The 22,651-nt window shown below is 47.2% G+C and overlaps 2 protein-coding genes across 6 annotated transcripts; one reads left to right on the forward strand and one right to left on the reverse strand.

Moving 5' to 3' along the window:
• Positions 1-555: 555 nt before the first annotated feature.
• On the reverse strand, positions 556-15,473 carry SLC25A25 (solute carrier family 25 member 25). 5 transcript variants are annotated; one of them, XM_069943259.1, is made up of 11 exons: positions 15,041-15,473; positions 7,008-7,134; positions 6,412-6,499; positions 5,841-5,876; positions 5,592-5,703; positions 5,059-5,217; positions 4,100-4,252; positions 3,715-3,822; positions 3,465-3,632; positions 3,195-3,345; positions 556-3,105 (listed from the first exon to the last, which is right to left on the reverse strand). In XM_069943259.1, exons 1-11 carry the CDS (start codon positions 15,326-15,328, stop codon positions 2,921-2,923), a joined length of 1,575 nt encoding a protein of 524 aa, XP_069799360.1. In that variant the 5' UTR covers positions 15,329-15,473; the 3' UTR covers positions 556-2,920. The 5 variants fall into 5 exon arrangements, with proteins under 5 accessions (XP_069799360.1, XP_069799362.1, XP_069799363.1 ...); XM_069943261.1 differs by lacking the exon at positions 15,041-15,473 and adding an exon at positions 9,727-9,928; XM_069943262.1 differs by lacking the exon at positions 15,041-15,473 and adding an exon at positions 8,216-8,429.
• NAIF1 (nuclear apoptosis inducing factor 1) lies at positions 14,895-21,525 on the forward strand. Its single transcript, XM_069943264.1, has 3 exons — positions 14,895-15,486; positions 16,064-16,513; positions 20,320-21,525. Exons 2-3 carry the CDS (start codon positions 16,072-16,074, stop codon positions 20,793-20,795), a joined length of 918 nt encoding a protein of 305 aa, XP_069799365.1. The 5' UTR covers positions 14,895-15,486; positions 16,064-16,071; the 3' UTR covers positions 20,796-21,525.
• The last annotated feature ends 1,126 nt before the right edge of the window (positions 21,526-22,651 follow it).

Genomic DNA, 22,651 nt, shown 5'->3' on the forward strand with positions numbered 1-22,651 from the left:
AGTGCCAGGGTGCAGGGAGGGCCATCAGTGCCAGGGTGCAGGGAGGGCCATCAGTGCCAGGGTGCAGGGAGGGCCATCAGTGCCAGGGTGCAGGGAGGGACACTTGTACTATGGTTGATCACTGTGTGGCCCCTCGCTATCTTGTTTAGTCTGGGCCTTGCTGGGTGGGAGGTGCTGAGATATAAGAATACAGTGTACAATGATAACAGTCCACTATTACTATGTGCACGCTCCTCATCTGTCCCTAGGATTACACATGGCTGTTCCTGCCAAAAAATTATTCTCATGAAAATCGCCGCTCCCAGCAGGTTACAGATTAACAGACGTCTCCTTCCAGCTACATCTCAGATATCGGAGGCTTGGAGACTTGTTTCAGCCTTGGACTATCCGGTTTGATGCAGGGTAGACCGGACAGGAAAAATCTTCAGACTTGTTTTGTGCTGAAGATATGACTGTAATTCTTGGAATCCGGCAAGATATTGCGATGGGGAGGAAGGGGGGGGGGGATGGGTCTACATTCATATCCACATAAGAAAAGCAGCTACAAAGCCCATGTATGACAATATAAAGACCTTTATTAAACGGACTCTAGCACAAGCACTCTCGGCATGAACTGCATTCCGCTTACAACAGGCAGGATTAATATTAACATACAGTTTCTCATTTGCATTGATTCTTGCTTAGACTTTCGTGGACTCGTTCAGTTAGTTTTTTTATATATATATATTTTTTTAATTTATCCTTTAAAGGGCAAAGGGATCTGCGGAAAAGAAGTCAGTAGGAAAGGTATGAGCCACCCGCTGTAGAACTGCAAGTCCCAGCAAGCTTTAACGTCCTGTGCGTTATATGCTGGGACATCTTGTTCTACGGCGGATGGAAGATTGGCAGGTTGTAGTACTAGGAGGCTTAGACTAGATACAGAGCTTCACAATGGGGACTCTGCACGTGTAGAGAGCCCCCCTTCCCCCGAGCACTATAGATAGATACCCTAACACTGGGATCATTCCCTTATCATCCAGGATTATGAGACTTCTGCAGCTACCAGCACAGAGGAGTCTATAATATGAGCTGCAGAGACTTAGTATCTATGTTATAGGTCGCCTGTGATTACTAAACGTGGACAGGCCACAAATGCTACCCTACCGACTCCCGTTTAAACCAATGAACACTATTTGTAACATGTACGGTCTCAATTATACCGAGACCCAGAACAAAAACCCTGACATCTTGGGAAATCCTCGCTTTCACGTATGCACAATATTATAGATCACTACTGCGCAGGTATGAAAGCGGCCAAACTTTGTAGCTCTGTATCCAGTCCAAATACATCCTGACAGAGGTCTTTTAGCAACCGCCACCTCTTCAGCTACGTCTCCCAAGGCATGCTGGGAGTTATACTTCTAAACTGCGAACAGCAAGCTGTACAAGCTGCTCTATCCATATGGCCCAAGACTGGATACTAGAACAGGCATAAGTAACAAACAGGAGGAAAGGGAGGGAAATAAACATCATATAAAGCACCAAACCACTCACTCTAAAATCTCCAAACATCCTATTTAAAGTGCAAAGTTTCTTTGAGGTCTGAACAGACTTTCTATCTGTTTGTGAATCCCAGAAACGTTCTTTGCTCCCAATGACCTCAGGACTCGCTCGCAACCACTGACGTGAAATGAAAATCTCTGGTTGCGTAGAAGCCGCGGATCAGAGTCCACGCCGTCAGCAGCGAAAGCCTCTTCATAAATTAGGGCAGAGGTGAATGTACACCATTGACCAAAGTACCTACTGCCTACAATCTGCTCTGACACTTGTATACTCAAAAAACAAAAATTAAAGTTAGTGAAAAAAAAAAAAAAAAGAGGCCATGATACTCTAAATAGAATTAAACATTTGTAAAAACAACTCAATGTTACTTCTCAAATAAATAGATAATAAATATACAGGCTAGGCAGTAAAAACGTGATAGAGGAATGTGCAGCAAACGCCGTCCTGGATGGACACAGATGATCAGCCTGTGTATGGATGACGGCGTTTGCAGTAAATTAAGACTCTTGCTGTTGCTAAGTAACCCTATTTGGATAGCGGACTTTGCTACAGCTAGGGTGGCCTGCATTCATTGTGTACATAGCCAGTAGACTCAGTGGAAGTTGTCAAGATGCCCATGAACCTGTTGTAAAACTACAACTCCCAGCATGCCCTGACAGCCTTAGGCTGTCAGGGCATGCTGAGAGTTGTAGTATTACAACAGATGGGGAGCTGTAAGAATTTTGCTACTGAGTAGACAGGCCAAATACTGACAGCTAGATGTGGATATGAAAAAAATCTAAATGGCAGGACCCAGATGAGTAAGACCGGAATGCAAAACTACTGGGTCGATGCCATTTAGAGTCCTGTAACCTGCAGTATGGTTGTCAAGCAGTGAATGCAGCCCTACAGCTTTGGTTTATACATTCATAAGCCCATAACCAGGCAATGCAGATTCTATAAACCAAAGCAGATGACATTGCCCAGTGTTAGAAGCAGCAATCATCCATCGGCTGCCGACTCACTTTGTCCACACACATGCTGCAGGTCATAATCTGACACTATTTACCGTACATTCAAGTGAGACATAAAATAACTCTACATAAAATAAACTGAAGAGCAACCAAAAAAATAAAATACAATGTAAACACGGCTCCAGCTTGGAAGATGCTCAGTGGCCCCAATGGAGAATGGTGCGGAATGGGAGAAAAATGGTAACAAGTTCCTTGCTCGGAGGCCAGAGGCTCCCATTCTTCAGTTTCTGGGGGATATCACAGCTTCACTGTTGCCTTTAGTGTTAAACACATTCACAGAATGGAGACGGGACCATTCACATCCAGGGAGTTACGCCCCAAGACTGCAGTCCAATGTCCAATAACCGTACTGAGCCTGTTCCTCATCACCGAGAGGTCACCCCGAGTGTGAGCTTTAGGTTCTCGTACACCACATAACTGATGCTGACGGCAGGGATCACCTTCATGAAGTTGGGGGCCAGACCCCGATACAATCCAAAGGCTCCTTCTGTTTTTATAATGTGCTTGAAAAGCTTGCTCATTGTCGTCTGTGGGGCTCCTTCAACAGAGGCTGAGAAGAAAAATAAAGCCGCATTATAATCTATTAGACTTAAAGTGTACGGCTAATGTAGAAGTCCATAACATGGTACTAAGGCTTACCTTGTGCCTGCATGCGTGTCCTCACCAAGGCCAAGGGATAGCTGGCAAGCTGCCCACATGTACTAGATATGGTGCCACAGGCCAGTAAGACAAATACTCCCGGGTCGGCACTACTTGTGGCATATCTGTTTAGCCAGGCGTTCTTCAAGGTCTGAATAGGAGGAGAAATGGACACTTAGTACTTGATAGTTACAGCAGACTATCCTCTGAACACAAGGAAAAATGCACCTTTATCATTCAAATGGTAAATTGTTCTACTTGTATTCTCACCTCATACACTGCCAAGTCAATGCCGGCATATGGAATGATTCCCAGCATATTGGGGACATATCCTTTGTAAAAAGCAGACATCCCTTCCTTTAATAAGATTTTCTTCCCGCAGTCTAACATGCCATTGTATTGACCAGTCTTGCGCAGAGCCATCCGTGTTTTAAGGACCTGCAAGGATAATGAATGGTTTAGTCTCAGACAGGCACAGGGGGTCAGTGTCTAATAAAAAGATGCCAGGGCTGGGACTCACCTCCATGGGATAGATGCTGCTTTGGGCAATGACACCGGCAAGAGATCCCGCTACTAGTCGCTCACGGATTCCCAGAGTCTCCTGGTCACTGCCTATGAGGCGTTTAATCTGCAGATAGCAATAAAATAGGAATGTTGAGTCGTGTGAACAGATTAATAAAGCCACATTAACCATTAGGGTTTGTTCACACTAATACAGGGATGGGGAACCCCTTGGCTTTCCAGCTAATGCAAAACTACAATTCCCATCATGCCTGGACAGCCAAGTCCTGGCCTGACCACTCTCAGTTCAGGTCATAAGACTCACAGCTGGGCGAGGACTGGATCTATATTAGTCTAGTGTGAACCCCTTCTTTAGAATTATAGGTAGCAACAAAAGGTCTCACCTGCTCATAAGCCATAAACTTAATGGCAGACTCTGGTGCAATTTTGATGACGTTGATGCCGTTCCCTCTCCACAGGGAGCGAAAGCCGCCCTCCCGGATCATCTGTGTGAAGCCCCCCAGGATAGACATGTTGTTGTGACGGGTAGCGTGGACCTGCAAAAGTGAACACGAGACATAGGCTCAGAAACCGATGCTAATCCAAAAACAATGGCTGCTGCTTGTTTGAGGCAGGAATACATAATCCTAATCAGAATGTTCAGTACAGGCTAAAAACTGATGTCACCTAGCTGCCAATGCGTCACTGCTATAATGCTTGTTCCAAAAACAAAGTCGTAAAAATCTGACAGGACGGGGATCTGGACCACCAGCGAGTGCGAAGAAATAGCCTTAGCTGATCTAACACATGACCCTTCTCTCTGGATATGCCCTAAGACTTAGGGTGGCTGCCAAAAGATATCTGGGAATGAGTTACAGGAGCGTGCGGCACATTATTAGTGACAGCATCAGCTTTTTACATGGAGGAGATCAGTCATACAGCAGCGTCTGGGAATCCTTACTGTGCCAACCTTGAATATTAGTAAGAGATTTATTCGGAGCCAAACTGTACAATCACTGATAAAGTCATTGACATTGCCGGTCTCAAAATGGCAGCAGTGCCCAGAGATGCCAGCCATGTGCCGCCAGTGATTTCGTTACATCGTGGGCCGCGCCAAAGTGGCCAAATGCCAGAAAGCAATTTGTTCTAGGGAACGCAGTGATCTAAAATATCTGAGTGACACCTGACTCTATAGTGCGAAGTCCAACATTCCTACCATTTATCTATGTAATAAAAAATTACACAAGCCTCCAAGGCCTGTGTGGATTTCAATGACTTATGTAAAAAAAGTTTAATAATTGACTTTATGTTGGAATCATGTCTGATCAGATACCGGAATCACTCATACTATGAAGCCACACACCTGCATGAGGACTTTCAATCGATCGAGGGGTGCGGTGCATGTACGAGACACCGCGCCTGCTCCACCACCAGCGACCAGATGCCTCCACCACATTCCGGTTTGCTTCTCTTCCACTGTAAACTCATCTGGGACAATGAGGTTTTCTCCTACATCAAAGATCTGCAGAGGAAGAAGACAAGCTGCATCAGCATCAGTAACATCCAGCCAATAAGTATACGCCATGCTGTAAGCAAGGCAGCAGCTGATATGCCGTCGCCACCTACTGCAGCAAGAACTAAAGCTACACTGTAAATGCAAATGTGTCGTTCCACTTCATATAATCGGAGGCAAGAACTTCCGGATGAATAATAATAATAAAGCCAATGCTGGCTGCTGCAGGGGGCGGAATAAACCGGCACAGGCTGACTGGGATCAGTCATTGACAAGGTGCAACCTGGTGCCAGATCTTCAGCATCTGAAGACGCCAGTATGGAGATAAAGACGTCAGTCCTGCTGCAAGGAATAAGGAGAAGACAGAAGGAAAGGGAGATTACCGTAGAATGCTTCCAGTACAGGATGATTTCCGGAATGTTCTCAGCAGGGTGCAGGAGGTGATAATCCCGCCACTCGTTCCAGTCTATTGTCATTGTCCCATTCTTATCCATGCTGCAAGTAAAAGAGGAGGCAAAGTTACATATAGATGTATAGGTCACAAAAACAGCAACACAGGCAAACATGCAGAAACACAAGGAGGACAAACCACGAGACACGGCAGGAGGGAGACATGATGAGGACATACTTACTGGGTGACAGGACCCCAGCGGTGGCCCGTCCTAATTCTGACAGCCACACAGACAGAGGCAAAGGGAAAAGATAGCACAAATCAGACGGTTACTCCCTGCCAGCACTGTAACACTGCAGATTGCCTAACACCATGTAAAGCCTGGCCAGGAATTACACCCAGAAGGCTAAACCTGTTAACTCATGCCTAACGTTAGTTATCAGACTACAGGATGTGTGTCAGACTTAATGGGGTTATCCAGGTTTCGAAAAAAGCATTGCAACTTTCTTCCAAAAACAGCACCACCCTTATCCTCAGGATGTGTGTGGTATTACAATTCAACTACATTTACTTCAATGGAATCCAGCTGCAAAACCCACAGCCAAACTGAGGCTAAGAGTGGAGCTGTTCCTGAATCAAGCAGCCATGTTGTTTTCTAAGCCTGGATAACCTCTTTAATGGGCCACTAAAGGAGTTTACTGCATTAAGCAGGATAGGATCCAAGAGAGTAAAGTGAGACAGATGACTGGGGTCAGCACACTACGGGACAGAGACAGGACACACAGCTGACACGGACATTGCTAAATGCTTACCTCTTCAGGATCTTCTCAGCCTGCTGCTCAGAGATGTTCACTCCTAGGTCTCGGAGAGATTGCATTATTTCCTGGGCATCGATCCTTCCTAGAAGATAAAACCCCCATACAATATGAATTGGGGGATGCACCTATACATAGAGATGAACAAACTAACACCAAGTTTGGGTTCACATGAAAGCGAATGCTCAGTATTTGAATCTCAGTGGCTGGAGAAGATGGATGCTGCTCTAGGGCTGCATCCATCTTCTCCAGCCACCACCAGGATTCAAATACTGAGAGTTTGGCTTTGCGCAAACCCAAACTTAGTGTTTGTTCACTCATCTGTGATATCTATATAGCGGTAATTCACTTATCACGAGCCCCAGGTGGCACATGTCTCGCTAATACAGACAATAATCGCAGATCAACTAAATGCGGCTTTGCTGGATTTATGTCCCATACAAAGCCCAACATCTGCGTCAAAAGTGGTCACTGCCAAAAAGTATTCGTAAACTTAAATGCAAACAATAAAGACAGTGTGCGGCAACCTGATGCCCGGGACAGGTGAGCAGCCTGGATAGGGAGGGGCGATGAGCATGAATAGCCGTACTAACCATCATTCTTCTTGTCCAGGCTACGGAAGACTAGCCGCAGTTTCTTCTCATGATCACGGAGGTAGTGTACAAACTCCTCAAAGTCCAGCTGCCCATCCCGGTCCTTATCGCCGGCTTTCACTATTCTCTGTTGGAATGAACAAGAAAAGATTAAGTCAGAAATGTTTGATTGGTATAAATACAGATTAGACGTCAGCTCACTGGGAACAAGTGTCAGGCTGGAGCTGCTGTGCGGAGGACACAACTTGATACGGCTAACAAACCAGAAGCTTAGGGAAAACCGGTCTGAAAATGATGACTCACGCCCAGAACAGCAAGTACTTTAAAGTGCACCCATCATCATTACAACAAGCCGCTGGCCAAGTATGGACACCTAAGATATGTCAGAAGTAGGTCAAAATGATAGGTGGGCAGTGCATGCTGGGGGTTGTAGTTCTACAACACCTGAACAGAAGCAAATTGACTTGTAACAAGGAAAAGCCTCAAGTCAGCAGGCTGGAAAGTTCAATGTCACTAGTAAAGACTCAAAGACGTATATGAACCTGATCAACTTCTACCAGATACCATGTGAGAATACAAGGAACACATCGGCAACAGAGGGGTTAAGATGGCACCCATGGCGGTGCCAAGTGGAGGATGAGATGAGCGGGATCAGTGGGAAGATTTACGGTGACCTTTGTAAACTGTCTGAGCTTCAGTCACACGACTCCCTCCGGGGACATCGAGTGCTGAACTCTAAAGATAGTTGGGTGTGTGACATTAGGGCGCAGCAATTTTCTGACTAGCGGCCTCACAATTACCAAAAAATAAAAACCTATCGCAAAGCAAAATAATAATAAGAATATAAAATATAATTTTAAAAAATTATATAGTTAATGAAAATTATATATATTTTTATAGAATTGATATGTAACTATGTATCCCACGCTATATGATGCTTATTCTCTATTATAATCCAGATACTTCATACATAAGCAGTGCTATGCAGTAATCTTGTTTAGTGCCATTGCAGCCCTTTATGCTGATCCAGTAAGATCCCCACCGGCTGCAGGACACAGTGATCAGCACTATAGATACCATTATATCATATATAGCCATATAGCCATCAACAGCATCAAACATGAACGTGGAAAAGGTAAAAAAGTACTAGAAAGCAATGGTGCAACCCAAAATGTCCACCAAGTAACAAAAGTCTGCAGCGGACTCACCTGCCTCCAGGTACGGTAAGTTGAGACTTCCTGAGATGGAATCAGGACACTTAAGCTAAAGATAGACTTCAGCTCTGATGGGAGCCCGTCTGACTCAAAGTACTGGAACTCAGCGGTGGACTGATCCAGCACGGGCACGTATAAGCTGAGGCAAAGCATTGTGCAGGTGCTGCCTGTTACACCTTGTCCCACGCTGCTTCTAGTGAAACTGAACAAGCCGGCAGGTCACCAGCCTTCAGGTATCTGTGCCAGGCTGTGATTGGAGGACAGAGACCTGCCCCCTCCCATTGAAGTCATTCCAGCTGGTATAACCGGCCTCCTCCAGCCAGCCAATGGCAGAGGAGGCAAGTCCCCAGCACGGGATCCTCCAGCCAGCCATGTAAGTGATCCAAAGTGCAACAATCCAGGGGAAGGAGCTCCGTGACCACAGCAGCCGAGGAGGGAAGTGCCCACAGGACCCCCGGGGTCACTAAATATAGGAGCATCACAAGGTGCAGGACCTGACATGCTTCACATGCTCCCAAACTAAATATTTGTATGGAGAAGGTTGGGCAATCCCAAGGCTGAAACAGGGATAGATAGATACAAATATATGCAGGACTAGTCACTAACCGACTATGTTAGGCCCATTAGAGTCAATGGCCCTATTGTACCCAACATAATGCATTGTGATAGGACCCCTGCCTAAAAGCCACAGCACTGTCTCATGTGGACTTTCCCTTGGGCTGCTTTAGGAAGGGGTGATATCCTGGTCTCAAATATACATGTTCTAGTTAAAGACAAATTAAATAAAAAAAATTAATAAAACTACTACTACTTACTAGCTAACAGCACCATCCTTGTTCTCAGGTTGTGTGTGGAATTACACTTCAATAGAACTGAGCTGCAATACCACAGCCAAACTGAGGAAGAGAGGCGCTGTTTCTGGAAGAAAGTGGCCACTTTTTTTTTTTTTTAAAGCTTTTAACCCTTTATATAATGGCAGGAGAAGCCCTATAAGCAAGTATAAATGTCATCATAAACAGATTATGTAACCTATCGCCACCGACCAAGCCAAATGACCGTAATAAAAAGGCAACACAGCACTTATACAGCAACAAGTGACAGGATGAAACTCAAGCTGCGACTCATACAGTGAAAGTGGAGCCGGCTGGAGCCATATGATAGGGGGTTAGCGGTGAGGAGATGAGCCCTCGCTGGCGTCAGCCCAATAAGATTAGACAGGTGACGGATAAGAGAGATCAGGACTGCGAGGGTAAAGCCGCACGTGAGCGAGAGACAGCGAGGAGCGGCTCCTCTGTCCGGCACATGACATCAGTTTACCTGGACTCATCCATAGTACATAGAAACCTATTGGGGGAGGTCAGGCAGCTATTTATCAGTATCTATTGTGATGTACAGTTGGGCAGCAGTCTTCATTGTTGTGTAAATGAAGCGACTGTACAACACTTACACAACTAATGCGGCACTATTACCATAATAGCCTGGAGGTGGTGGGGACGGGTCATTACCTGCCGCAGGTCCTTCATAGGTGCCACCACCATCAGAATGATCTGGCCCTCAGGGTCGCTGGGCTCCTCAGCATTGGGACATCTATGGTTACTGTCGCTCCGGGAGTCCTCGCAGGTAACCCAGGGAATATACATGCCTAGGGCCTTCCGTATAAACTGAGTCATCATCTTACAGATGCCGTGTCACCTGGAGGAACACACCCGAAACTCCTCCGGAACTGCGACTGTCTCTATGGTGAAAGAGAAACCCTGGTGGCTGTGGAGAGCACGTGAGATGAGAGCAGAGCCGGCACTACGCAGCAGACATGGTCCCCGGGAACACCTCCGATCTGTGTCACCCTGACACCGGCTGCTGCTCCTACTCTGCAATTACACTGCAGCAGGCTCCGGCCAATCACAGACCCCGACATTAACACGTTCTCCAAACTACTCAGCATCAGGCCATCCAGGAGGAGATTCCTGCATCACTCCCGGCCCATCCATCACATCGCATATAGCTGTATACCTCAGACTGCCTGTTCATCAAGGGTTAAATTAATATACAACACTAATGTCTTCATCCTCATCTGTACCAGAGATCAGAGGATAGCACTGGGAAGGGGAACGGAGGCTCTCCAGCTGTTGCAGGCATGATGGGAGAATTGTAGTTTTGCCACAGCTGGGGTTCCCCATCCCTGGTATAAGATCAGCAAGCAGACAACCATTCTGTTACAGGCATCTACATCTCCCCACCAGCAGGTGGCAGCAGCGGTGATGTCACCCATACATAGGGCCCAAGTGCCAGGAGATGCATCCGGCCCTTTTCTAGTTCACCCCATTTGTACTTTAGATTTTCCTTACAAGTCAGAAGCCAATGGTGAGAACATGCAGAGCTCCCACCAATTTATGAGCTGAAGGAAAATGTATGTACATGTATGGGAACGTATTCATGCACATTTTACATATACACTAGGCATATAGCAAAATCATGGTGTGAATGCACCCATAGAGGGCAAGTCCGTCATAGGATCCCTATAGCTATAAGAATCCAGTTCTGTAGATAGGCTCCTATACACCCTCATCAGGAGTATATAATGCATGGCTGCCCTGATAGCCTTCATCCCAGGAATGTCCCTTATCTGGGCAGGAATACAGGCCTGACGTCAGCGGGGGTCCTGCGGCCCCTCCATGTGAAAGGATGCAAGGGTACAAACAAAGAGGCCATTGAGATCCATCTGTAAGGAAGTCTGAGGAATACTAACTACTGGCGGTCCATAGACCAGCTCTCACATATAATAGAGGGGGGCGTTATAAACAAGCAGGGGCTGCATGTGCCGCCATATAGTGCTCCATACTGCACATACAGCAGATCTCTATACAACCTGCAACATAGGTGGTACAGGACGGCCGTATACAGGACGTGCAGGATGTCATGTGCATCAGGCCTAAGGCCAAGTTTATTTTGACAAGTGCTTCAGTGCTTTGTGAATAACCTAAATTCCCTTGAACAAGTCTGTAGATGCATCGGCCCCTTGCAGAGGACATAGCGCGGCCTGATGGGACAGGGTTACTAATACCAGGATTATACCATCCCCTATGCACAGGCCAGGTGGGGGTCCGACCACTCATCATCTGGGCAGGTGATATTCATATCTTGCCATTTTTATATCTGATGGCCGCCATGGCCTTGTCCTATATAAGGAGATTGCTCAATGGATAATCAGTCAATGGAAAGGTGAGCGAGGAGACAGGAGTCTTATAGGGGAGGAAATAGATCATTGTGTGCGAAGGCCTTAAGTGGATTACAGAGCCATGGAGGTACAAAGCCCATTACAGAGACTTATCTAGAGACAACAAGACGCAGCCATCCTGTGCTTACATACAGAGGCGGTATATACAGAGAGATGAGGCCGAAGTGAGGAATGAGAGGATACAATGTCACCGTATGACCACATCAGTATGATAGTGGTGGCGGCCAGAAGATAGGGGGTTACAGGGGGCTCCCCCCCTCAGTGGCTTCTAAAGCCTATGTATACATTAGGTAAGTGTCAGGCCAGTACAGACATTTGTCATACAAGGGAGCTGCGCTACTATCTTGCAGAAAAAAGCGTCACCCCTGTCATCAGGTTGTGTGCGGTATTACAATACAGCGCCATTCACGCAAACAAGCTGCAATACCACACCCCAACTAAGGCGAGGGGAGGCGCCGTTTCTGGGAGAAGGCGGCCATGTTTTTTTTTAATTTCCTTTAAGATTTTATGCTTCTATATTTTAATGTATCTATACTTTGTACATCCTTCTAGTGGTATTCAGCATGTCTGGTATAGCGGCATAGTCACACATTTCTGTGACTCCTCCTGAAGCTAATTAAGCCCATTCAGATAAATGTAAAGGATTCAATAGTCTGCGACATGTACCAGGAACCTGTATATTATGTATATGATTCAGAAGTACAATAAAAACAAAGCAGGAGTGTGACTATAACAGGGGCACAACCAGGGCGGCATTCCAGCAAGGGTTAACTGGTTATATCCGAGGACCAGGGATGTCACAATGGCTACGTCACTACACAATGCCAGAGATGGAAGCGTAACACAGCATGTGACTAACCATACCAGAGACCTGAGTCAGCGCAGAGCATCGCGGCAGATGTGAGGACGCCGCCACCTCCAGAGAATACAGAACACCAGAATGACATGATCTGCCGCACCTGTAACATGCCGACACACCCAATCCTCACACAGGTGCCAACAACACTAAATATAGAAGGAGGCAGCCTGTATTATAGGCAACCAATCACAGATCAGCTTTCAGCTCTGGTACAATGAAAGAAGAGCTGTGATTGGTTGCTGTGGACAGTTTACACCAGTGTAGGTTTTACACACTGTTTTAAAAGGTATCACCCACTAATGGCTGACAGCACCTACAGCTGTGAATGACACACTGGTAAGCCACATACTGCCTATAGCAATGGCTCAATGGTTGTAAAAAGCAAAAAAAAAACCCAAACAATGGGTATGGGTAAAATATTATGCCCTGTGGGCTGTACATAGTGATCCCTGTCTAGTAGGATGCTGACGTATAGCTGGGACGTGCTGAATTTAACACTGTGAACCTGGCCCAAGGGCTGTTCCATGTGAGTATTATGGTCACAAGTCCCGGCCTGACCGCAGGTCTACCATCCAGGCCTTCAGTTGACGTCCATGGACTCGCAGCCATTAAGCGGAGGCAGCAGGTTTCCTCCTGACAGATATGTGATAGTCAGGAAGGAGTCTGACTGCCAGGGAACATTTACCACCTATTCTTTGGAGAGGTGATAAGTGACTTTACTGGCAAAATCCCTTTAAATGGTGATAAAGTGATGTTATCTAGAAACTTCTAGAGACCACCCATTGTATGCCAAAACCAGTATGCACAGGTGCCCCCTGCTATCTATGCTAAGAGACCTACAGCTCTGAGACAAATGGCTGGGGGCAGGGAGGGGGGATGGGTGTGAGGTGCATTCCTCCAGGATGAGGGAGGTCAATAGATCAGCACGTCCACACAGACCAGGTCTCTCTGGCGTTCATGTCATCTCACCTCTGGTTTGGGGTACGCCAGTCTGTTAGATTGAGGATTTGTGACTATTGCCCCTTTACCAGCTAATCCCCCCCCCCAGCGGCACTCATCTCCATTCTGAGGAGGTGACACATTATACCTGCACCAATACATTGTAGCAAAGAGTCAGAATGAAGATTAGTGCTGTGGAGGGTCAGAAACATGGTGGCATGAATGCCTCCTAAGAATAAAGCCTATAGGAAGCCTGAATGGCTATGTAGGACGGGGCTCGGGCCGCTCAGGGGGATGGGAGGCTCATTAGCATTCTCCATGTTAATTAGGAGTCATCCCAAAGTTATTTCAGGCATCCGTGTAAGAGGAGCCACGTCAGGGCCGGAGCCGCCATCTGCTGGGAGACACAAACCTGGGACAGCCCCACCTCCAGGGATCCCTGCATACACACACACTGGGGCTACAGGATATTTACTGAGCACACAGCCCTGTAGTATTCCTCACCTGTCACCACTCCAAGAGTGAATATTTATCAGGTCTATGGAAAGTCTATGCAAGTCACGGAAACCGGACTGTACCCCCCCCCCCCAAAGGGTTAATGGCCACGGAGATCCGTCCACTGAACGACTGGCAGAACATTATAAAAGCTGTGGGTATTCATCTGTCGCAGAACTACAACTCCCAGCAAGCCGGAGGGCCACAGGATGGGGGATGCCGGCTTCAAGTAACAATACAGACACTGGGCATCATGGGAGTTGTAGTTTTGCAGCAGCTCAGGAGCCTCAGGTTGGGGAATGTTCCTAATAGAAGGGTCCAGAGCAGGGAGACCACTGTATGCCACCATAGAGAGGAGGACAGCCCCTTTAAGCACTACCACATACACAGGCAAGGCCTTGAGATAGGCCTGTGATCTCTATATCTGGGGTGTCATCCTATACTCCAGCCCTCATGGCCACTAACAGGTCACACTGAGGATATAATGTGTGACTCTAAGGATAATACACGATGCACTGACTAATATCACCTAAGGGAGTCCTAGAACCATGGCCTGCTGGTGGTCCGTGAGGGTCAGAGCTGGGGAACACTGCCATACATGGGGTCGGCCTCAGGGCAGGATGAGAGTTGTAGTTGTACAGCAGCCCCATATAAGAGACCACACACACACAGCTGAGGGTTTGCTACAATGGTCAGAATGGAGATTAGCACTAAGGGGACAAGTGCAGCAAACCCTCAGCTGTGTGCACTACCCTGAGCTGCTGCAGATCTCCACTATGGTGCTAGGGAACTACAACTCCCATCATGCCATGGTGCAGCAGAAGGGACAAATCCTCCTCATCAGATGAGGACTGGTCCATGTTACCTGCACTGAGGGAAGTAATAGTAACAAACCCTCAGCTGTGAGGCTGTCAGCCAATCCATCTAACGAGGTGATGTCACATGACCACAAGAAGGGACATACAACCTAATTAGGAGCCTCATCAATTACAGTTAGGGACATACCACTTAATTAGGGGCCTCATCAATTACAGTTAGGGACATACCACTTATGAATTTGGGGGGTGCCACATCACCCGTTCACAACAGGTAAGGCCATACCCCTATATTAGAAGATTTCACACGAGCAGTCAGCAGATAAGCGGGACATACCAATCGGTTAGGGGTCGCAGATTATCAGTTAGGGTTATACCACCTATAAATTTGGGGGTGCCACACAAACAGTCCACCACACGATGGGACATACCACTTCGGCCTTTGGGGGTGGCAGAGTTAGGGACACAGCACTTACCCGCAGCTCCAGCTCCGTCCGGTGCACCCCGAGCCTCTTGAGCCCGATAGCCAGGTCATTGATGCAGATGGCGCCGTCCTTGTTGACGTCCAGCTCCTGGAACAGTATCTGCAGGCGCCGCTCATGCTCGGGGCCGCCGCACAGGGCTCCTCCGCACGGGTCCGCAGCCAAGGCAGCCGCCAGAGATGAGGAGGAGGCCTCGTGTGTGTGATGGGTCCCTCCCAACGTGTCACACTGACAGAACACCCCGCTCAGCAGCGGCGACACCAACGAGCGAGGACGGGCCATAGACGGGAAGACCAGGCCGGTGACGAATCGGTAGATACGGGGATAGTCAGCCACGAAGCTCCTACTTCTCTCGTTCAATACCGGTATATGGCGGCAGGAAACGCATCACCTCACACCTCCCTGACGTAGTCTAGCCGCTCCACTCCCGCCCACAACCGGTCAGTACACGCCTCCTACACCCTCCACCAATCACAGCAGCCCGCCTTCTTTCTCCACCAATCACAACACTCTTCTGTGAGGGCCGTGCCCCTAATTAAAAGCGCTGCTGCTATTGGCCGTTACGAAGTGACATACAAGCACTAGGACCAATCAGAGCTCAGATATTAGGAGGGAAGTTCATTTTAAATTTATTACGCGCTCCGTTTAATCTATAACTTATATTCGCGGGTTATTTTGATCTTTTCCTTCTATTCGGAGACACGACGTTACCGCGTTTGCTATCAGTAAACTATTAAGCTCATATTCTTTCGTAAGCGGGTTGACCAATAGGAAAGCAGACAAAGTGATTGACAGACAAATAAACCAACGATTAAGCTCTCCCCGTTCCGTTGTTTAGACTGACGGCAGATACAGCCAATGAGCGCTCAGGTCTTGAGAATGGGCGTGTACTCCCCTCCGCAATCTTGCGTACAGACGCGATAAAGAGGCAGATTCTCGAAGCCGTTACGCTGCGTAGGTTTCTTGCCGCCCCACTTACGCAGTTTACGTATTGCGGCCTATTCCACATCTCTTTAGCGGGGCCCATGGCTACGCCAGCCAAGAAGAGGAAGACAAATTTCTCAGAGCAGGAGGTGGATATTATCATGGAGGAAATGGAGAAGCAGAAGCACATCCTGATTAACCATTACAATGCTGGAGTGCCACTGCTGACCAAAAGCAACGCCTGGTACGACATCTTGAAGCGGGTTAACGCCATCAGTACATGTCACCGGGAGCTGGCCGAGGTGAAGAAGAAGTGGTCGGACCTGAAGACCGAGGTGCGACGGAAGATGTCTCTGGCGCGGGCCACGGTGGAGGGCGAAGGAGATGTCAGCACCCCGCCGGTCATGCTCACCCCCCTACAGCAGCGCATATGCAATTTATTGGGCGAAAGCGCCATCCTCAGCATACCCACCCAGGAGTGCCCGCCAGACATACCCGCCCAAGTGTCCATCAGCTCACCCGGCACCGTCACCCTGTCACAAAGTGAGTGGCCGTGCTTCTTCCCATGCCGCCAATCGATGGGCTTAGAGTAGGAAGAGTAATGGCGGCTCTTCTACCATCTCCATGGGTCTATTCCACGGGACGATTATCGTTCAGATTATCGTAAAATCGTTTGAATCTAAACGATAATCGTTGGGTTGAATAGCAGTTAACGACTACCGACCGAACGAGAAATCGTTGATTGTTTAATAAGACCTGGACCTATTTTTATCGTTGCTCGTTCGCAAATCGTTCCCATTGAATAAGACGTCGCGATAGCGACAACTAGACGGCCGCAAGAACGATCATAAGTAACGATTATCTTTCCATGTAACTGGGTGAACGATTTCAGGTCTTTCGCAATAGCGGTCGTTTGGATCGTTTATCGTTAACGATTATGCAAACGATATCGTCCCGTGGAATAGGGCCCTAAGGCAGGGGGGTCAAACTGGCGGCCCTCCAGCTGTTGCAAAACTACAATTACCATCATGCCTGGACAGCCAAAGCCTTCGGCTTTGGCTGTCCAGGCATGATGGGAATTGTAGTTTTGCAACAGCTGCAGGGCCGCCGGTTTGGCGCCTGCCCAATACATGGTTGTCATATAGCGGTGACCATCACCCATTGGGCCCCTCCAAAAATGTATTCAGCATGTTCATCTTCATCCTCTTTGCCGTTCCAGTGTAGTTAGTCTTTTGCTCCACAGCTGGAGAACTGCCCACCCTTATAGCACCGATCCACCTCCGGGCGGCTGGCCCTTTTCTTATCATAATGAATGGAGCCGGCCACCCAGGGGCCGGCCAGATCAACACTATGAGGGCGGGGCAGTGCTCCTAATGGTCTTACCTGACCATGGAGTGAAAGACTAGGGTCCTATTACACAGAACGATTTTTAACAATTAAAGGGGTACTCCGGCGGGGGGGGGCTTATTTTTATATGGCCGGGGAGGAGGTGGCTGAGGGCACTGACATCCACTCGCCTCCCCGGTTCCAGCGGAGGGTCCCGTATAGCGGCGCTCCAGTCCCCGCTGCCCGGACGCTTCCTGGTGTCTGACGCGGGCTTGAGATGTGACGTTTCAAGTCCCGGTGGGACTGGCTGAGCAGACTTGAAACGTCACATCTCAAGCCCGCGTCAGACACCAGGAAGCGTCCGGGCAGCGGGAACCGCAGCTCCGCGATACAGGACCCGCCGCTGGAACCGGGGAGGTGAGTGGACGTCGTTGCCCTCAGCCTCCTCCTCCCCAGCCATATAAAAAAAAAGCATCCCCGCCGGAGTACCCCTTTAACATCTGATTGTTTATCGTTAACCTGAAATTGTTCACCATATTACACAGAACGATAGTCGTTGGTTACAATCGTTACTATGATCGTTATTGCGATCGGATCGTTTACTCCTTCTGATCCCAGCAAAACAATGAACAATGTGCAATTACACTGAACTTGAGCGAACGAATGTGGAATTACAGCGAACGATTAACGATAATTTTAGGTTCAGATCTAAATCAACGACACACGAACGATTTTTCGATCGTTGCCTGCAATGACACAGAACGATTATCGTTTAAATTCGAACGTATAACGATTTTTCGCACGATAATCGTTCTGTGTAATTGCAGGCAACAATCGAAAAATCGTTCGTATGTCGCTGATCGTTCATTTAGATCTGAATCTAAAATTATCGCAAATCGTTCGCTGTAATTCCACGTTCGTTCGCTCAAGTTCTGCATTTTTTTTGTAATTGAGTGTAATTGCAGATTGTTCATAGTTTTGCTGGGAAAATTGATCCGTGTAATAGGATCCTTAGGCTGCATTCACACGTACCGTGTTCCTCACAGAACATGGACGTGGACTGCCTGTAACGGACTCTCCTCCGCCCGGGCAGCATTTAGACGCCGGGAGCGGGGGAACTGTACAGATATGCGCCGTGCTGTAAGGTATCAGCCTCGCGGCTCTGTCATTACGGCGCGGCGCATATCTGTACAGTTCCCCCGCTCTCAGCATCATATTACAGATGCTGCCCGGGCGGGGGGAGAAGTCCGTTACAGGCATTCCACGTCCGTGTTCTGTGAGGAACACGGAACGTGTAATGGCAGCCTAACAGCATCGGAATGGCGCAGAAGAGGAAGGTAAGAGACAGATCCTCCTACTCTGCGTCTCCTGTGCAATATGGCATTCTTCTAACCTGCTGATAGTTCCCCTTTAAAGATGTACTCCAGCTATATTTTTTTTCTTTCAAATCAACTGGTGTCAGAAAGTTATACAGTTTTGTGATTTACTTCTATTTAAAAATCTCCAGTCTTCCAGGACTTTTCATCTGCTGTATGTCCTGCAGGAAGTGGTGTATTCTTACCAGTCTGACACAGTGCTCTCTGCTGCCACCTCTGTCCATGTCAGGAACTGTCCAGAACAGCAGCAAATCCCTGCTCTGGACAGTTCCTGACATGGACAGAGGTGGCAGCAGAGAACAGTGTGTCACACTGGAAAGAATACACCACTTCCTGCAGGACATACAGCAGCTGATAAGTACTGGAAGACTGGAGATTTTTAAATGGAAGTAATTTGCAAATCTGTATAACTTTCTTAAACCAGTTGATGTAAAAGAAAAAAAAATGTATTGATGACCCATCATCCATATGAGGTCAGTGGGGGGGGTGACACCCGGCAACCCCATTGATCAGCTGACTGTCAGAACAGAGGCGTCGCCATACATAGTGGGACATGGCTCTGGCAAACAGCTGATTTGTGGGGAGTTCTGGGTGTGAGACCCCCAGCCTATATTGTATTGATCATCAATATATTTTGCCTGGAAAACCTCTTTAAAGTGGACCTGTCATCACTTTTATGCTGCCCGAACCAGGAGCCATCAGGTCAGTCCCCAGTGGCTTCTTGCCTCACCAGCCCTGACTGATAGATCACTTCCTACAACCCAACAGGCTGGTGGGTAGGGAGAAGCTGACAGGGACCAACCTGATGAGTCCTGGTTTGGGCAGCATGAAAGCGATGGGGGGGGGGGAATCGGAAAAATTCAGACCCTGCCGATTAGATAGAGACAGAGGAAAGTACAGCTGAGTGCTTCACTCAAACAGCGCCACCCCTATCTTCAGGATCTGTGTGGTATTACAACTCATCTCCATTCTCTTCAATGGAACTGAGCTGCAGTACTACACCCAACCTGAGGACAGGAGTGGTGCTGTTTCTAGAAAAAAGCAGCAATTTTTTCTAGGCTTGAAGAACTTTTAATGTCAATCGGGCTGAGCTGCAGTACTTGTCGCAACCCATGGATAAGAGTGGCGCTGTTTCTGGAAAAATGTCATTCCTTTTTTTTCTAGTCTTGAAAACTTTCTTCATTTTAGTAGTGAGAGTGAAAACCAAGGTGAGTAATAAGCTGCTCTTGGTTGTGAAGTCACAGGTTAGGTCGGTGGCTGTGACTGCACTGTGACAGTCACAGACAGGATTTTTTGTGACTGGCTGGTCACGGTCACATGCATGTTACAACACGACTCCATTTGCTTTGCTTAGCTGTGATACAGCACCTTCTTCTAGAAACAGCACCACCCCTGTCCACAGTTCAGATGTGGTATTGCAGCTCACTTCCATTGAAGTAAATAGAGCTGAGAGTTGTAATACCACACACAACCTGAGGACAGGGGTGGCGCTTGTTTTGCGCTTTTTTTTAAAACCCTGGATAACCCCTTTAAAATCAGTTGTTTCAATGGCAAGCATGTGACGTCCATTCAGATGTAGCAATGATCATATCCAGTCTCAAATGTAAAAATTCACCCAAAATCTCTTCTCTTTTTTTTTTTCTCCAGTTCCTACAGAAACAACCTATCACACCTTGGAGGAAAATGTCGTGGAGTATTGCACAACCGAGACCCCCAATGCCGTCACCTCCGAGACCCCCGTAGAAATAATCTCTCCTTCTTCTGAAGTCACCGGAAAGCCTCAAGAACTGAAGAACCGGATCGCTCTCAATTCCGCCAGACTCTTACAAGAACAGAGAGTGACCAACCTCCACGTCAAGGAGATCGCCCAGCACCTGGAGCAGCAGAACGATATCCTGCAGATGATCCGCAGGTCACAGGAGGTCCAGGCCAGCGCCCAGGAGAGACAAGCCCAGGCCATGGAGGGGACTCAGGCCGCACTCAGCGCCCTCATACAGGTGCTGCGACCAATGATCAAAGATGTCCGCAAGTTCCTGCAAAGCCGCATTGCTGACTCTGCTGCCACCAATGATGCCGGCGAAGCAGGAACGCAGAATGGACAATCAAATACGATCAGCCAGTGACTGGACATAATGTATGACCAATATGGCGCCATCACATCATAACGTATATGGCCATGGACACCATTACCTAGCAGCTGCTACACAGTAGACTTTGGTCACAGACTATTTGATCAACAAAGGACAATTTAACAAACTTTTTGTGATTTTTATTTTTTAAATTTTTTTAAAGGGTTTTTCCCAGAAAGAGCGCCACTTTTGTTCTCAGTTTATGTATGGTATTGCAGCTCACATCCATTGAAGTGAATGAAGCCGATTTTTAATACCACACACAACCTGAGGACAAGAGTGGCGCTGTTATTGGGGGAAAAAAGCAGCTATATTTTCCTAATCCCAGATAACCCCTTTAAAGGGGGAAGCCGGGGGATTTCTGTTTTCCTTCTTTCAACCAGTTGGTGTTAGGCTTCGTTCACACTGAGCAAAATTAGCAGAATTCCGTGGCGGAATTGTCCACCGCGGAATGCCGTTAGCCTCCCTCTCATAATGGGAGTCTATGGGAGGCGCGCGCTCCTGCTTTGTCCGCGCTAAATGAACATATTTCCGCTAGTTTTGCTCAGTGGGAACGAAGCCTTATGCTGTGTTTACATGGCACGATAATTCGCCCAATCGATCATTTAACGATTTTGAAGCAACGATTTGGTTTTTATAATGACCAGCGTTTAGACGAATAAATCGTTAGAAAATTTGCAAGAAAAATCGTTATTGCGATCGTTTTAAGATTGCTTAACCCCGTCTCACACATAGGGTAAATCGGTGAAAGGCTGTTTACATAAAGCGATCTGTGAATTTTTAGCGAACAACCAACGACGAGATGAGAACGTGGTGAAAGATCAAAATAAACAATTTCTCGTTCGTCTCTTGATCGTTCGCTGTGTTTACACGAGCCGATTATCACACAAATGCGATACAAAATTCGAACAATATTCGCTCCGTGTAAAGGCAGCATAAGAAAGTTTTATAGTTTTGTAATGCTGCGTTTACACGGAACGATTATAGTTTGAATTTTCGCGATGATTGAGCGATAATCGGCTAATCGGTAAACACAGCGAACGATTAAGTGACGAGCGAGAAATCGTTCATTTTGATCTTTCAACATGTTCTCAAATCGTCATTGGTCGTTTGCTAAAAATTCACAGATTGGTTCATGTAAACAGCCTTTCACCGATTTACCCAATGTGTGAGATGGGGTTAAGCGATCCTAAAATTATCGCAATAACGAATTATCCAAACAATATATCGTTCTGTCTAAACACTGATCGTTATAAAAAACACATCGTTACTTCGAAATCGTTAATTGTCGATTGGGCAAATTATTGCAGCATAAGTTACTTCTGTTTTACAAAATTCAAGCCTTCCTGTACTTATCAGCTGCTGTATGTCCTGCAGGAAGTGGTGTTTTCTTTCCAGTCTGACACAGTGCTCTCTGCTGCCACCTCTGTCCATGTCAGGAAGTGTCCAGAGCATCAGCAAATCCCCATAGTTAATTTGAAGATTTTTTTTTCTCCAGAGTCTCCCTCAAAGGTCATCCTAGCAGTAGTAAGTTCTTGTTTTTAATGGTGACATACAGAATGTTTAGCTGGAGGAAGGAGTGACGGTAATATAAGGGCGCTATGGCATGTCATATACTTTTATACAGTAGTTCTTGAGCAGGACATGGCAATGATTCAAGCTGGTTTGGGCTTTGTTCTCTCACTTTATATCAGACTTCAGTCTCCTGTTTCTCATCGTTGTTTTTTTGTTTTGTTTTTTAATAAAAAAAAAACATTGATCTTTTTTTGTGGCGGCTTCTTCTTAGTTACGGAAATACAAAGAAAAAAGGTAGCATACATAGAACCCATTGAGGCCCATACCTGTCCATG

Source organism: Dendropsophus ebraccatus, chromosome 10, assembly GCF_027789765.1.
Source record: "Dendropsophus ebraccatus isolate aDenEbr1 chromosome 10, aDenEbr1.pat, whole genome shotgun sequence".
Lineage (NCBI taxonomy): Eukaryota > Metazoa > Chordata > Amphibia > Anura > Hylidae > Dendropsophus > Dendropsophus ebraccatus.

Coding starts and splice junctions, on each gene's coding strand:
- SLC25A25 (XM_069943259.1), bottom strand. CDS start 15,328: ATGGCCCGTCCTCGCTCGTTGGTGTCGCCGCTGCTGAGCGGGGTGTTC. Junction 4,253..5,058: donor GATTGAAAGTCCTCATGCAG/GTGTGTGGCTTC, acceptor TCACTTTTGCAG/GTCCACGCTACCCGTCACAA. Junction 3,106..3,194: donor GACACGCATGCAGGCACAAG/GTAAGCCTTAGT, acceptor TTTTCTTCTCAG/CCTCTGTTGAAGGAGCCCCA.
- NAIF1 (XM_069943264.1), top strand. CDS start 16,072: ATGGCTACGCCAGCCAAGAAGAGGAAGACAAATTTCTCAGAGCAGGAG. Junction 16,514..20,319: donor CACCGTCACCCTGTCACAAA/GTGAGTGGCCGT, acceptor TTTTTTCTCCAG/TTCCTACAGAAACAACCTAT.